The 16,548-nt window shown below is 50.3% G+C and overlaps 1 protein-coding gene across 3 annotated transcripts in view; it reads right to left on the minus strand.

Moving 5' to 3' along the window:
- NPLOC4 (NPL4 homolog, ubiquitin recognition factor) overlaps nucleotides 1-16,548 on the minus strand; it is an 80,178-nt gene that overhangs the window by 51,417 nt on the left and 12,213 nt on the right. For all 3 annotated transcript variants that reach the window (XM_003315770.6, XM_009433499.5, XM_063799429.1), the window contains exons 3-6: nucleotides 13,806-13,918; nucleotides 4,858-5,034; nucleotides 2,065-2,113; nucleotides 576-670 (exon numbers count right to left, since the gene is read on the minus strand). In XM_003315770.6, coding sequence (XP_003315818.1) covers nucleotides 576-670; nucleotides 2,065-2,113; nucleotides 4,858-5,034; nucleotides 13,806-13,918 — 434 coding nt within the window. The remainder of the gene's footprint in view (nucleotides 1-575; nucleotides 671-2,064; nucleotides 2,114-4,857; nucleotides 5,035-13,805; nucleotides 13,919-16,548) is intronic.

The raw sequence follows: 16,548 nt of genomic DNA on the forward strand, positions 1-16,548 counted from the left end.
TGCTGTGGCTGAAAACCAAGCTGACTCAGAGGCCAGGCTCTGGGGAAAGGGTTACCAGGCACTGAGGTGGGGAAGCTGAGATTCTCACAGGGTAGTTGTTTTTCTGAAAAGCAGAGAATGAACTCAGACCACAGAATCAACAGGCCACCATCACAGATGCTAACTTGCTGGGGCGGTGTGTGTGGGGACAGCCTCTGTCTGATACTGCACTGTGGCCACGCAGCCAGGCGCCTGCACAGTCGCTCTGCCTTGCTAGCTCCCTTCTAGAACCAGGTTGGCCAGGCGAGGTGGCTCACACCTGTAATCCAGCACTTTGGGGAAACCAAGGCAGGAGGATCACTTGAGCCAAGGAGTTCCAGACCAGCCTGGGCAACATAGTGAGACCCCATCTCTTAAAAACATATATGTGTACATAAAAAATAAATAAATAAATATAGAACCACGGTAACTTTCAAAGGCGTGTGACCCCTTCTCATCTTTACTTCTCTCATTCACACGTTCACTGGCTATAAGCAACAACTGCCAGCTACACAAAAAGGAATTTACGCACAACCAGGTTACAGCAAGTTGCTTACTTGTCAGCCCCTCCAGTCAGCTTCCGGATGTAGGCGTGGAAGGACATGTGCTTCACGGGAGGCTCGAGATGGTTTAGATAGTCCTCATCGAATGGCTGCCAAGACACAGAGTAAGCGAGTGCAGTCTCACACGTGCCGGTCACTCCAGGCGCCGAGCCTCTGCTACGCACAGGGAGAGGCCAGCAGCATGGCCTCGGCAAGTCAAGGCCCACAGTGAAAGCAGGTACTAGGGTCTCCCTTACCACTCTGAGTCAGAACCAAGTTTTTCTTTTTTTAATTAATTTAATTGTTTTTTGTTTGTTTGTTTTGAGACGGAGTCTCACTCTGTCGCCCAGGCTGGAGTGCAGTGGCACAGTGGCACAGTCTCTGCTCACTACAACCTCCACCTCTGGGTTCAAGCAACTCTTCTGCCTCTGCCTCCCAAGTAGCTAGGACTACAGGTGCACGCCACCACGCCCAGCTAATTTTTGTATTTTTAGTAGAGACGGGGTTTCAGCATATTGGCCAGGCTGGTCTCAAACTCCTGACCTCATGATCCACCCGCCTTGGCCTCCCAAAGTGTTAGCTTTACAGGCGTGAGCCACTGAGTCTGGCCAATTTAACTGTTTTAGAGATGGGGTCTCATGCTGTTGCCCAGGTTGGAGTATGGTGGTGCAATCATGGCTCACTGCAGCCTCGACCTCCCAGCCTCAAGTGATTCTCTTGCCTCAGCTTCCTGAGTAGCTGGGACTACAGGCGTGAACCACCACACCCAGCTAATTTTTTAAATTTTTTGTAGAGACAGGGTATACAAAAAAAGAGTTGCCCAGGCTGAACAATTCCTAGGCTCAAATGATCCTCTGGCCCTGGCCTCCCAGTGTCGGGACTACAGGCGTCACTGCACATAGCCAGAAGCAAGTTTTTCTTTGTGTGCCAGTTATCTTTTCAAGATTAAAATGAATCTCTATTAAACACAAAACGCTCTAAGTCAAATGAGTTTCAGGAAAATTGTGCAAAAAGAAATGCCACAAGATGAGGCAAGAGATGCCTCATGAAGAAAATCAGGTTGGCCTTCCTGCTGTAAATCCAGCATTAACAGTTCCAGTCAGCATTATTATGGTAGCTCTCAATCTCACCAGGACAAACCAGTAGAAGAGATGTGAGATTCAAGGCAAAGTAAATCAACAATGATAAGCACGGAAGCCGACAGGCTCAGCTTTGTGTCAGATCGGAAAAGGATTGTCCAGGGAGCCCGCTGTAAATGCTGCCCCTTTATCACAGCCACACAAATGCTTCAGCCATTCATAATCCAGTGAGAAGGTCACTCCCATAAATAAAGGCTCGTCCTGTGTGCAGCTTGCACTAGGGGAATATGAGGCCCAGGGCAATAAATAGGTAAGTTCTTTGAACCACTGCAGCCAAGTGCGTGGACTCAGGGCAAGCACTTAAGACAGCTGTCTACCCGCAGCCCCCCACACTGGCCCAGAACTTACTCCGCAGAGACTCTCACCTCTAGAGGGACGCAGTGCACGCATTTCCCCAAAGGGCCGTGGCGGCATCTGAGGAGAGTACAAGGCAGAAAAAGGCAGAGCAGTGAGGATGTCTGTGTTCCGCTGCTGCCGTCTCACACGCACGTCCTACTTTAACAGAGTGTTTCCCTGCCCACGTGCAGTTATATTCCAGATGGCACATGGATAAACATTTATATTTTAATTGTTGTTTTGTTTTGTTTAAAGACAGGCTCTCACTCTATCGCCCAGGCTGGAGTGCAGTGGTGATCGTGGCTCCCTGCAGCCTTCACCTCCTGGGCTCAAGCACTCCCACCTCAGCCTCCCCGAGTATCTGGGACTCCAGGTATACACCACCACACCCAGAAGTTTACTACTTATGTTGATATGAATTAGAAAAAACTGACCCGCACATCAAACCTGTGACTTCATGGGTATCCACTGCTTAAAATGACACAAACCAAAGATAAAAGTGAATGAACTCAAAGTCAATGTAAGTAGTTTATTGGCCAAAGGCAGTGGCTCACACCTCTAATCCCAACACTTTGGGAGGCTGAGATGGGTGGATCACCTGAGGTCAGGAGTTAAAGACAAGCCTGGCCAACATGGTGAAACCCCATCTCTACTAAAAATACAAAAATTAGCCGGACATGGTGGCAAGCGCCTGTAATGCCAGGAACTAGGGAGGCTGAGGCAGGAGAATTGCTTGAACCTGGGAGGCAAAGGTTGCGATGGGCTGAGATTGTGCCACTGCACTCCAGCCTGGGAGACGAGAGTGAAATTCCACTCAAATAAATAAATAAATAAAATGGGTTTTTTTTGTTTTTTTTTTTTTTGAGACGGAGTTTCACTCTGTCACCCAGGCTGGAGTGCAGAGGTATGATCTCGGCTCCATGCAACCTCCGCCTCCTGGTTTCAAGCGATTCTCCTGTCTCAGCCTCCCAAGTAGCTGGGACTACAGGTGCACACCACCATGCCTAGTTAATTTTTGTATTTTTAGTACAGACGGGGTTTCACCGTATTGGTCAGGCTGGTCTCAAACTCCTGACCTCAGGTGATCCACCTGCCTCAGCCTCCCAAAGTGCTGGGATTACAGGCGTGAGCAACTGCGCCCGGCCAAGTCCATTTAAAGAAAAGTGTTAAATAGGCCAGGTGTGGTGGCTTGCGCCCTGTAATCCCAGCACTTTGGGAGGCCGAGGCGGGTGGATCACAAGTCAGGAGATCGAGACCATCCTGGCAAACACGGTGAAACCCCGTCTTTACTAAAAATACAAAAAAATTAGCCAGGCGTGGTGGCGGGCGCCTGTAGTCCCAGCTACTTGGGAGGCTGAGGCAGGAGAATGGCGTGAACCGGGGGGATGCAGCTTGCAGTGAGCGGACATCGCGCCACTGCACTCCAGCCTGGGTGACACAGCGAGAGTCCATCTCAAAAAAAAAAAAAAAAAAGAAAAGAAAAGTGTTAAATAAATAATAACAAAGCTGGTACGTGAACATGGCAAAGGGCCTGAGAGCGGTGCATAAATAATCCAAGTTTGGAAAATACCTACTTCACATGCATTCTGGGAAATCACAACAATGAAAAAACCTTGTCCCACGGCTTTCTGACATTTTCAGTCACAGAAGCCTTGGGAGCACAACACGCACAATCTGAAGGAGAGGCATGCTGGTTTACGAGGCCACCGGCGGCCGTCCCTCTGGGGCTCAGTCAGGCCCCTTTCTAAGTGGGGTCAGAATTCTTACACGCGGATGAGCCCTGTGCTGCGGAACAGAGGTGGCCTCTGTGCTTCCTAATAGGCAGGATCTAAGTGATGATGGCTCAGAATTCTCTCTCACACACACACGCTCTCAAAAGCTGCTAATGAAGCCATGAAGACACAGATCATGCAAGCAAGCCAGTGCCAGGCCCCTGGGAGGAGACACAAATGGAAGAGGCATGCCGGCTAATGGCTATGGCTACAAAGTGGCTCCATGCCAATGGCAGCAGAGCGCCATTTATGGCTCTCTGATCTAAGACATAAAAGTTGCTAATGCAGCATTTGGAATCCCAATACCTCAAAGTCAGCACCCCGTCACATCTACAGAGTGATGCATTTTAAAAAAGACCCCACTGCAGACACAACCTTCGCTCAGACAATTTCACATAGCCAAGTATAAACTCAGATCCTTCTCACTGGTTTATTTAAAAGGAATTGCAAAAAATCTAAAATAAACAAATGTACATATGCACAAGCACTTCATATAGCCCCAGGTGAGGAGGGAATATTCCAAGGCACAGCATCTTCTGCAAGTGAAATGCTTGCTGCAGGGATGGAGAGCGCACACTAGTGTGGCAGGTCAAAATCATCCAACCGCTATGAAATGAGAGACACAGCACTCACCTCACATGGATGCACACACACAACCACCTGCCCCTTCCCTCCTCCCTCCCCTGCAGCTGCTGATTAACACCCCACTCTGCACGGGAATCAGCATCTCCAGGGGACATCACAGTAAAGACTTGGTGTGAGGCCCCCAACTCCCTCAATACCTTTCCAGTCTCTTTGTACCCAAATGCTTCAAAATTTTTTATGGGAACATATTTTGAGGTGGAAACTGATAAAAAGCTAAAAACAAAAAACAAAAACTGATAAAAAGCTAACAAGATAACTTGAAGTTTAATCTGAAGATAGTAAAACTTAAGACTTAACATTTCTTCATCAGATACTTATTAAAACAAGACATGTTATAAATATTTCCCTTTATTCACCCATTAAGATCACCACATGTAGGACCCTGGAATCTCATGGATCACTTACAGCTGTGGGTCTCGGCTTCTGTAAATCTTCCCGTCCTGTTTGCTGAGGTACTGATCAATCTCATCCTCCACCACGTTGGGAGCGCCAAAGACCTTGAAGCCCGGTGGAGCTGACGTCTCCATTTCAGATGAGGGCCCAGCAAGGCTCGAGGGAAACAGGAACAACAAATCGCCATGCCTGTTCAAATGATAAACAGAGGCTGATGCCTTCCCTTACCACCTGAGCTTCATGGAAGCCCAACTTGGATATCTGCAAAAAGCAAATGCCAACCACCCCTGTAGGCCTAAATAATGAGGTTTCTAACTTTTAAGACGAGAATTCTCTTCTAACATCTCCCCTATGTTTCCTGGCATTATAAAGACCAGTATGCAGGTTCTCTGTAATTTAATCTCGTAACTCTGTGAAGCCTCCATACACCCAAATGATTTTGCTTGCACACACAGCCACAATGGACCTGCTGGGTTTCAGGGCCTCTCCTCCCGCCTCTCACCCTCTGCTTGGCCCCCACCTCCCTCTGCCATTCCTCTGGCCTCTGGGAGGCTCTCTCCTCTCCCAACACTGCATGTGCTGGTTGCATGTATCTCCACTGCTTTCTTGGCGTTCACATACACATGTAAGCACAGACACGCATAGGAGCTGTCACTGCTTTTAAAAAGTGTGACTGGCCAGGCTCGGTGGCTCATGCCTGTAATCCCAGCACTTTGGGAGGCTGAGGCAGATGGATCACGAGGTCAAAAGATCAAGACCATCCTGGCCAACAGGGTGAAATCTCGTCTCTATTAAAAATACAAAAAGATTAGCTGGGCGTGGTGGCGCACGCCTGTAGTCCCAGCTACTCGGGAGGCTGAGGCAGGAGAATCACTTGAACCCAGGAGGCGGAGGTTACAGTGAGCCAAGATCGCACCACTGCACTCCAGCCTGGTGACAGAGGGAGGCTCCATCTCAAAAAAAAAAAAAAAAAAAAAGTGGGATTACCAGAGACATACTTTTCTATTTCAACAACCCCTCATAAAATCCTCCAAATATAACGAGTCCACGTCTAATTGCTATGACAATGGCTGCCTCAATTCCCCAGTGAGGCTGCTTAACCACCCCCTCAGCCACTCCCACAATGACAAGTATGCACACCGTCTGCCAGCTTCTGCCATCATCACCACCACCCAAAAAGGCCCACGGACAGACGTCCCTGTGGTTTTCCTTCTAAAGGGCAAACTCCCAGGCGTCAGACTTAAGGGTTTCTGCTTGTCTCTGAAGCTACTGAAGTACTGCTTTCCAAAAAGGTTGCCAAAAGTCACATCTGGTTTTCTATCACTTTCAGTCTGAAGTGTGTTCTTCCCTTGGTCAGAGTCACGCTGCCAACTTGGTGCCAGGTTTGACTGGCATGGCAAACTGCTGACCTCAGAGGCTAACAAGCATCTCCACTCACAGTCCACAGAAGCCGCCTGGGGTCCCAAGTGACCAGAGATGGCTGCCAACACTAACCCTCCAGGCCAGCCTTGGAAGAAAGGCTGCAGCATGTCCTCTGACAGATATCTAACTGCTGCCAACAAGACACACACACAGGGGACAGACTGAGAGGGCAGGATCCACAGCTCTAAACCAACACGGTGAAGGAAGAGCAGAGGCCAAAGTGCAGGCCCTCAAGGACACACAGACACTGGGGCTCAGGTGCAGCTCTTCAACTAATTTCTTTCCTCCTCCTCTTCCTCCCTAATTTGGGGGTGATGAACATTACCGAACATTACCGAACATTACCACATCAGAGACGTCTGTTTCTTTCTTTTTTTTTTTTTTTTTTTGAGACAGAGTCTTGCTCTGTCACCCAGGCTGGAGTGCAGTGGCGTGATCTTGGCTCACTGGAACCTGCATCTCACGGGTTTAAGCGATTCTCCTGCCTCAGCCTCCCAAGTAGCTGGGATTACAGACATGTGCCACCACGCCCAGATACTTTTTGTATTTTTAATAGAGACGGGGTTTCTCCATGTTGGACAGGCTGGTCTCGAACTCCTGACCTCAGGTGATCCACCTGCCTCGGCCTCCCAAAGTGCTAGGATTACAGTCGTGAGCCACCGCATCCAGCCGAGACGTCTGTTTCTAATAGCAGATTACATATTCCTAAACATCATCTAACTACTAATATAAAAAACTTGACTTACACACAAGATCAATTTTAACAAATATACTCTAAAATCAATTGATAAGCTCTAAAGAAAGTAGAGGAAATCCCCAGGGGACAAACCCAGCAGTGCACTCAGACAGCAGCCAGCAACACAGAACTCAGAGCTGCTTGTGGGGCCAAGGCCACTCTCAGTAATTCACTCACAGCTTTGGGCCTACAGCGGTTTGCTGGGCACTGGGAGACAAGAACTTGGGCTTCCCTGCCCAGAGGGGGCAGCTGAGTCCGAAACTTCCACATAAATGCAGATAACCAAAGGACGCCTGAACAGCTGTGAAAAACCCACCAGCAGAAAATAGTAACCAAGGAGGAATCCCATCTGCCTCTATCCAGTACACAGCAAAAAAACCCAACAAAGTCACCTCTGAGACTCTGTAACTAAAGGCCTGCTGGGCCATGCATCTGGAGCAGAACCAGGGATGATGCCATTTGGTTCAGAAAGCCCAAAGACAGAAATTAACTCAAAAGAGTTGTAGGTTCATCAGACCCCCCTGTGCCAACAAAAGCAAATGCAAACCTCTGTAGAAAAGCTGCTAAATCTGGGCCGGGCGTGGTGGCTCACGCCTGTAATCCCAGCACTTTCGGAGGCTGAGGTGGGAGGATCACGAGGTCAGGAGATTGAGACCATCCTGGCTAACACAGTGAAACCTCGTCTCTGCTAAAAATAAAAAAAAAAATTAGCCGGGGGTGGTGGCGGGCACCTGTAATCCCAGCTACTCAGGAGGCTGAGACAGGAGAATGGCATGAACCCAGGAGGCGGAGCTTGCAGTGAGCTGAGATCGCGCCACTGCACTCCAGCCTGGGCGACATAGCAAGACTCCGTCTCAAAAAAAAAAAAAAAAAAGAAACAGAAAAGAAAAGCTGCTAAATCTGGATCCTTCAGGATTCCTCAAGACCAAGTTTGGTCAAATATAACCTGTCATAAGAACCAAAAATCCAAATGTAGAAGAGTAACACACGGGCCGGGCACAGTGGCTCACACCTGTAATCCCAGCACGTTGGGTGGCCGAGGTGGGAGGATCATGAGGTCAGGAGATTGAGACGATCCTGGCTAACACGGTGAAACCCAGTCTCTACTAAAAATACAAAAAATTAGCCGGGCGTGGTGGCAGGTGCCTGTAGTCCCAGCTACTCGGGAGGCTGAGGCAGGAGAATGGGGTGAACCCAGGGGGCGGAGCTTGCAGTGAGCCAAGATGGTGCCACTGCCCTCCAGCCTGGGCGACAGAGTGAGACTCCATCTCAAAAAAAAAAAAAGAGTAACACACTACCACGCAAGTAAGAGTGGGTAGAGACATAATTAACAGAGAGTTAGACTGCCAAAGACTCAGACACAGAAATTATGAGACCGAATATCAACCTCTACATGGGATATTAAATGAACAATGGAATGGAAGAAGAGGGTGAGTGACAGAGGCTATCCAAAATGACCAGGCGGGATTCTAGGACATGGAAGTGGCAGGCACCAAAGTCAGTGGCTCTTCCCAAATCTCCCTCCTGCAGACAGCTAGACCGCATGCCAGGTCCCACCGATGCATCTACAGCAATGCAGGGGGCAGGGATACAAGTGGGGGCAGACAGATGCCAACAGTCACGAGACCCAAGAGGCAGGCCCCCATGTCTCACAGCCCGGATAGGGAGTCCTCAACCACCCAGTGGTCTTCACTGGAGGCCAGTGGGCCAATGTGGCAGCAGAGCAGAAACTAGGAGAAACCAGGAGCCACATGGCCCCTGTGAGTACTTGAAGCCAACAGACAGATTTAGGGGAAAAAAAAATCAGATTACGTATTTATTTATATACTTTTGAGACAGGGTCTTGCTCTGTTGCCCAGCTGCAGTGCAGTGGCACAATCACAGTTCACAACAGTGTGGACAAAGACCCTGTCTCTAAAGAAAAAAAGAGGGTGCCAGGTGTAGTGGCTCACTCCTGTAATCCCAGCACTCTGGGAGGCTGAGGCCAGCAGATCACCTGAGGTTAGGAGTTCGAGACTAGCCTGACCAACACAGAGAAACCCCAAGTCTACTTAAAAATACAAAATAAGGCCGGGCACGGTGGCTCATGCCTGTAATCCCAGCACTTTGGGAGGCTGAAGCAGGTGGATCACGAGGTCGGGAGATCGAGACCATCCTGGCTAACACGGTGAGATCCCGTCTCTATTAAAAACACAAAAAAATGCCCCCCCTCCCCCTCCCCCTCCGTCTCTTTCCACGGTCTCCCTCCGATGCCGAGCCGAAGCTGGACTGTACTGCTGCCATCTCGGCTCACTGCAACCTCCCTGCCTGATTCTCCTGCCTCAGCCTGCCGAGTGCCTGCGATTGCAGGCACGCGCCGCCACGCCTGACTGGTTTTCGTATTTTTTTGGTGGAGACGGGGTTTCGCTGTGTTGGCCGGGCTGGTCTCCAGCTCCTAACCGAGAGTGATCCGCCAGCCTCGGCCTCCCGAGGTGCCGGGATTGCAGACGGAGTCTCGTTCACTCAGTGCTCAATGGTGCCCAGGCTGGAGTGCAGTGGCGTGATCTCAGCTCGCTACAACCTCCACCTCCCAGCCGCCTGGCTTGGCCTCCCAAAGTGCCGAGACTGCAGCCTCTGCCCGGCCGCCATTCCGTCTGGGAAGTGAGGAGCCTCTCTGCCTGGCCGCCCATCGTCTGGGATGTGACAAGCCCCTCTGCCTGGCTGCCCAGTCTGGAAACTGAGGAGCGTCTCTGCCCGGCCGCCATCCCATCTAGGAAGTGAGGAGTGCCTCTTCCCGGCCGCCATCCCATCTAGGAAGTGAGGAGAGTCTCTGCCCGGCCACCCATCGTCTGAGATGTGGGGAGTGCCTCTGCCCCGCCGCCCTGTCTGGGATGTGAGGAGCGCCTCTGCCTGGCCGTGACCCCGCCTGGGAGGTGAGGAGCGTCTCTGCCTGGCCGCCCCGTCTGAGAAGTGAGGAGCCCCTCCACCCGGCAGCCGCCCCATCTGAGAAGTGAGGAGCCCCTCCGCCCGGCAGCCGCCCCATCTGAGAAGTGAGGAGCCCCTCCGCCCGGCAGCCGCCCCGTCTGAGAAGTGAGGAGCCCCTCTGCCCGGCAGCCGCCCCATCTGGGAAGTGAGGAGTGTCTCCGCCCGGCAGCCGCCCCGTCCGGGAGGGAGGTGGGGGGTCAGCGCCCCCGCCCGCCCAGCCGCCCCGTCCGGGAGGGAGGTGGGGGGTCAGCGCCCCCGCCCGGCCAGCCGCCCCGTCCGGGAGGGAGGTGGGGGGTCAGCCCCCGCCCAGCCAGCCGGCCCGTCCGGGAGGTGAGAGGCGCCTCTGCCCGGCCGCCCCTACTGGGAAGTGAGGAGCCCCTCTGCCCGGCCACCACCCCGTCTGGGAGGTGTACCCAACAGCTCATTGAGAACGGGCCATGATGACAATGGCGGTTTTGTGGAATAGAAAAGGGGGAAAGGTGGGGAAAAGATTGAGAAATCGGATGGTTGCTGTGTCTGTGTAGAACGAAGTAGACATGGGAGACTTTTCATTTTGTTCTGTACTAAGAAAAATTCTCCTGCCTTGGGATCCTGTTGATCTATGACCTTACCCCCAGCCCTGTGCTCTCTGAAACATGTGCTGTGTCCACTCAGGGTTAAATGGATTAAGGGCGGTGCAAGATGTGCTTTGTTAAACAGATGCTTGAAGGCAGCATGCTCGTTAAGAGTCATCACCACTCCCTCATCTCAAGTACCCAGGGACACAAACACTGCGGAAGGCCGCAGGGTCCTCTGCCTAGGAAAACCAGAGACCTTTGTTCACTTGTTCGTCTGCTGACCTTCCCTCCACTATTGTCCTATGAGCCTGCCAAATCCCCCTCTGCGAGAAACACCCAAGAATGATCAATTTAAAAAAACACAAAAAATTAGCCGGGCATGTTGGCGGGCGCCTGTAGTCCCAGCTATTCGGGAGGCTGAGGCAGGAGAATGGCATGAACCCGGGAGGTGGAGCTTGCAGTGAGCTGAAATCGCGCCACTGCACTCTAGCCTGGGCGACACGGTGAGACTCCGTCTCAAAAAACAAAAACAAAAACAAAATTAGCTGGGCTTGGTGGCACATGCCTGTAATCCCAGCTACTCGGGAGGCTAAGGCAGGAGAATCGCTTGAACCCGGTGGGGCAGAGGTTGCGGTGAGCTGACACCATGCCACTGCACTCTAGCCTGGGCAACAAGAATGAAACTCTGTCTCAAGAAAAAAAAAAAAAAGAAAGAAAAGAAACGAAAAAAGGCGGGGTGCCAGGCGCAGTGGCTTACATCTGTAATGCCAACACTTTGGGAGGCTGAGGCGGGTGAATCACTTGAGGTCAAGAGATTGAGATCAGCCTGGCCAACACAGTGAAACCCTGTCTCTACTAAAAATACAAAAATTACCTGGGAATGGTGGTGGGCACCTGTAATCCCAGCTACTCAGGAGGCTGAGGCAGGAGAATCGCTTGAACCTGGGAGGCAGAGGTTGCAGTGAGCTGAGATCGCGCCACTGCACTCCAGCCTGGGCAACAGATTGAGACTCCGTCTCAAAAAAAAAAAAAAGGTGGGGGTACAGCACCCCATGGTCCTGCTGAGGGAATGGCCTGAGTCTGTCAGGCCTCTGTTTACCGCTTTGCATCGGCAGGAAATCCAGGACACAGAGGGTCATGCTGCAGGGTCTTGTGAATGTGAAATCAGCAAGACCTCAGAGGTGGGAAACTCTACAGGTCAATGGACCAAGTTCCTCAACAGATAAATTTCAAAAGGAAAGAGATGGAAGGGGAACCTGAAGATTACAAGAAGTAAGACATACAAATTTCCTTAAAAAGCAAGACTAACTGGCAGTGTCTAGGGATAGACACTCAAGTAACGAAAGAATAAAGAGCCAGGCACGGTGGCTCACACCTGTAATCCCAGCACTTTGGAAGGCCAAGGCGGGTGGATCACGAGGTCAGGAATTCGAGACCAGCTTGGCCAACTTAGTGAAACCCCACCTCTACATAAAATAAAAAAATTAGCCAGGCATGGTGGCACGAGCCTATAGTCCCAGCTACTCAGGAGGCTGAGGCAGGAGAAATGCTTGAACCCAGGAGGCAGAGGTTGCAGTGAGCTGGGATCACGTCATTGCACTCCAGCCTGAGCGACAGAGCGAGACTCCGTCTCAAAAAAAAAAAAATGCAAACCGGTGATTACTGTTAGGGAAGCTTCTGCAGTGGCTGCCAATGCCTTGTCCCCAGACCTGCTTGGTGCTTGCAATGGTGACACATAAGGTTCATCCATCAAGGCATACACTGTTTTCTGAGGTGTTCAGTACGCATTTTGTTTAATAATTAAAAAGAGGAGGGAGAAAAAAAGGCCAAGCAACAGAAGAGAAGGAAGGAGGGCAAGAGCAGCGGGACAAGCGTGGTCGTGAGCTGAGAGTTCCTCTGGCTGGAACAGAGCGTGTGCACTCACAGTCATTCTCTTTACCTTTAGATAATGGTTACGTGTTCCAGATTTAAACTTTTTAAAAAAAAATTACCAGCTAGATTTGATTTAAAAGTGAAAAATGTGCCTGTAGTCCCAGCTACTCGGGAGGCTGAGGCTGAAGGATCACTTGAGCCCAGAAGGTCGAGGCTGCAGTGAGCTACGATCGCACCACCGCACTCCAGCCTGGGTGACACGGTGAGATTCTGTCTCAAGAAAGGAAAGAAAGGAAAAGGAAAAGAATGGAAGGAAGGAAGTATCAAGATGCAAAACCCTTCAAGAAAGAAAGAAAAGGAAAGAAGGAAGGAAGGAAAGAAAAGAAAAAAAAAAGAAAAATATCAAGATGCAAAACCCCTCACCAGCTCAAAAGGATGAACCAGTGTCACTCTGGAAATGAACATCAACAAGAGGTTTCGTTTCACCTCATCACATGGGTAGGCAAACAGTAGGTGCCCAATAAATCTTTGTTAAGAACAAATGAATGCTACGATTGCATGTTGTGTCCCTAGACATAGTAATTTGTGAATCTAAAAGTGACCAAGTGCAAAACCAGCCCATCATTCTGGCTGGTAAACAGGCTCACAGCCAACTGCCAGCAGGTCCCAGGCCCACCACTGAGCCAGTGGCCACAGCACATGCAACCTGCAGCGTCGAGAGGAAAACTGGCCACTAGCTCCTTAAGGACTGAACTGATCTAAGGCACACGTGAGCAAGTGCCCAGACGGTTTCGATGGGAGCCAGCACCCGTGTTCCGTAAAGGACCAGTCAATACTTTCAGCTTTGCAGGTCTCACGGTCTATCACAACTAAACTCTGCCCTTGTAACATGAAAACTGGCACCAACAACGCGACCTGGCTGTGTTCCAATAACACTTTACAAAAACAGGCAGTAGCCAGGCTGTGACAAGAGGTCTCTGAGTCCTGATGGTCCTGAATGACCAACTCTACAGGGTGGCATGGGCCACTGCAGTGCCAGCACTCCTACCCAAGCCAGCAGGGCTAACATGATTTCCCGGCACACAGCTGTGTTCAAGGTCTTTCACTCCAAACAAGCAGCTGAGTATGCAGCTCACTCCACGCCGTACATGGACAAAGACAATAACTTTCTCCTCAGTGACACAAATTCCAGAATTCTGCAAAGTCAATCAAATCTGCTCAATAGTAACTGCAGATTCAGGATAATTACTGAATCCCTGGCAAGCAACACGGTCATGTGTATTCTGGTCAGTTGATAAGACCATAATGAGTGGTGTGATGAGGAAAGAGAATAAAACTCGGCAACCTCGGGCAGATCATGGGGACCTCATTTCCCCCCATTCCCTGCTTCCTCCTCAGAGGACACTTACTTGATTTTTAGCAAGTTGAGGGATTTGTTGGAGGAGGCTGTTATCTCTCCGGTCTTGTTTCTATTGATGTAAACCGAGAAGCCATTATTTTGGAAGCCAAACTCCTTTGCAACCTAAAACAAGGCCCAAAGAACAGAAATTTAATGAAATGCTAAAGTATCACTACATATACCATACACACCAGACATTACTAGAAGAGTATTCACCAAATTTGGAAAGTGCCCATCATTTACCAAATTCCTCTTGCTATTTTGCTCTTTTAAAGAAATTTGTACTGTTCACAAAGGTGTCAATTAAAATGAATAAAGTGGCCAAAAAAGCAAACGTCTTGTCAATGATGAAACTTTGTAAAACATTTAAGACTTTGAAGCAAACAAGAGTTAATGGCTATCCTTGTTTTGTTTTCAGACAGTCTCGTTCTGTAGCCCAAGCTGGAGTACAGTGGCATGATCTCGGCTTACTGCAACCTCCACATCCCAGGTTCCAGTGATTCTCCTGCCTCAGCCTCCCAAGTAGCTGGGATTACAGGCGCCTGCCACCATACCCGGCTGATTTTTGTATTTTTAGTAGAGATGGGGTTTCACCATGTTGGCCACGGTGGTCTCAAACTCCTGACCTCAGGTGATCCGTCCACCTTGGCCTCCCAAAGTGCTGGGATTACAGGCATGAGCCACCATGCATGGCCAATGGCTATGTTTGAAAAGTTCAATTTCCATTTTTGAATTCAATTGTAAAAACCCAATTCCAGGCCAGGCGTGGTGGCTCATGCCTGTAATCCCAGCACTTTGGGAAGATGAGGTGGGAGTATCACCTGAGGTTAGGAGTTCGAGACCAGCCTGACCAACATGGTGAATCCCTGTTTCTACTAAAACTACAAAATTAGCCAGGCATGGTGGCACATGCCTGTAATCCCAGCTACCCGTGAGGCTGAAGCAGGAGAATCACTTGAAGCTGGGAGGCAGAGGTTGCAGGGAGCCGAGATTGTGCTATTCCACTCCAGCTTGGGCAACAAGAGCAAAACTCTGGCCGGGTGTGGAGGCTCACACCTGTAATCTCAGCACTATGGGAGGCCAAGGCAGGTGGATCACGAGGCCAAGAGTTTGACACCAGCCTGGTCAACATAGTGAAACCGTCTCTACTAAAAATACAAAAATTAGCCAGGCATGGTGGCGCACACCTGTAATCCCAGCTACCCGGGAGGCTGAGGCAGAACTGCTTGGGCCTGGGAGGTAGAGGCTGCAGTGAGTCGAGATCATGCCACTGCACTCCAGCCCGGGTGACAGAGCAAGACTTTGTTTCAAAAAAAAAAAAAAAAAAGCAAAACTCTGTCTCAAAAAAATAAAAAACCCGGCCGGGCGCGGTGGCTGACGCCTGTAATCCCAGCATTTTGGGAGGCCGAGGCAGGCGGATCACGAGGTCAGGAGATCGAGACCATCCTGGCTAACACGGTGAAACCCCGTCTCTACTAAAAATACAAAAAATTAGCCGGGCGTGGTGGTGGGCGCCTGCAGTCCCAGCTACTCGGGAGGCTGAGGCAGGAGAGTGGCGTGAACCTGGGAGGTGGAGCTTGCAGTGAGCCGAGATCGCGCCACTGCACTCCAGCCAGGACGACAGAGCGAGACTCCGTCTCAAAAAAAAAAAAAAACTCAATTCCAATTCTGAAATCTAACACAGAATGGTGCGACTAAATCATAAAATGTCCACTGTGCAGGGCACTTTGCTAGATGCTGGGAATATTCACTTATTCCTTCAACAAATATTAAGCAGTTCTATGTGCTCAGCTCCATTCTGGGTGTTCAGATCACAAAAATGAACTAGAAAAGACAAGGTTTCTGGCCGGGCGTGGTGGCTCATGTCTGCAATCCCAGCACTTCGGGAGGCCAAGGCGGGTGGATCACTTCAAGTCAGGAGTTCAAGACCAGCCTGACCAACATGGTGAAACCCCATCTCTCCTAAAAATACAAAAATTAGGCCAGGTGCGGTGACTCACACCTGTAATCCCAGCACTCTGGGAGGCCGAGGTGGGCAGATCACGAGGTCAGGAGACCGAGACCAGCCTGGCCACCTTGATGAAACCCCATTTCTACTAAAATACAAAAATTAGCTGGGCGTGGTGGCGGACGCTTGTTATCCCAGCTACTCAGGAGGCTGAGGCAAGAGAATTGCTTGAAACCAGAAGGCAGAGGTTGCAGTGAGCCAAGATCACGCCATTGCACTCCACCCTGGGCGACAAGAGTGAAACTCCGTCTCAGAAAAACAAAAACAAAAACAAAGACAAAAATTAGCCAGGCATGGTGGTGCACGCCTACAGTCCCAGCTAGTCGGTGGGCTGAGACAGGAGAATCACTTCAACCTGGGAGGTGGAGCTGCAGTGAGATGAGATCACGCCATTACACTCTAGCCTGGGCAACAGAACAAGACTCCACCTCAAAAAAAGAAAAAAAAAAAAAAAAAAGACAAGGTTCCTGCTGTCAAGCAGTTTACCAACAAATGGGGGAGACAAAGTCAACAAAGGTCGAAATAAGCACTATGACAGAAAAGGAAAAGAAACCTCAGATGGGAGGCTAGAAGTCTCTCTGAAGAGGTTCAACTGAGCAGGGCCCACCCAGCGGTGGGTAAGCCTGCCACACGCGAGCTGGGAGAAAAGGCCACAGGGAGCAGGAGCAAGCACAAAGACCAGGAGGCAGGAAGGGTGTTGGAAACACGGAGGCCAGAGGCCAATAAACAATAAGGAAGATGGAAA

Source organism: Pan troglodytes, chromosome 19, assembly GCF_028858775.2.
Source record: "Pan troglodytes isolate AG18354 chromosome 19, NHGRI_mPanTro3-v2.0_pri, whole genome shotgun sequence".
Lineage (NCBI taxonomy): Eukaryota > Metazoa > Chordata > Mammalia > Primates > Hominidae > Pan > Pan troglodytes.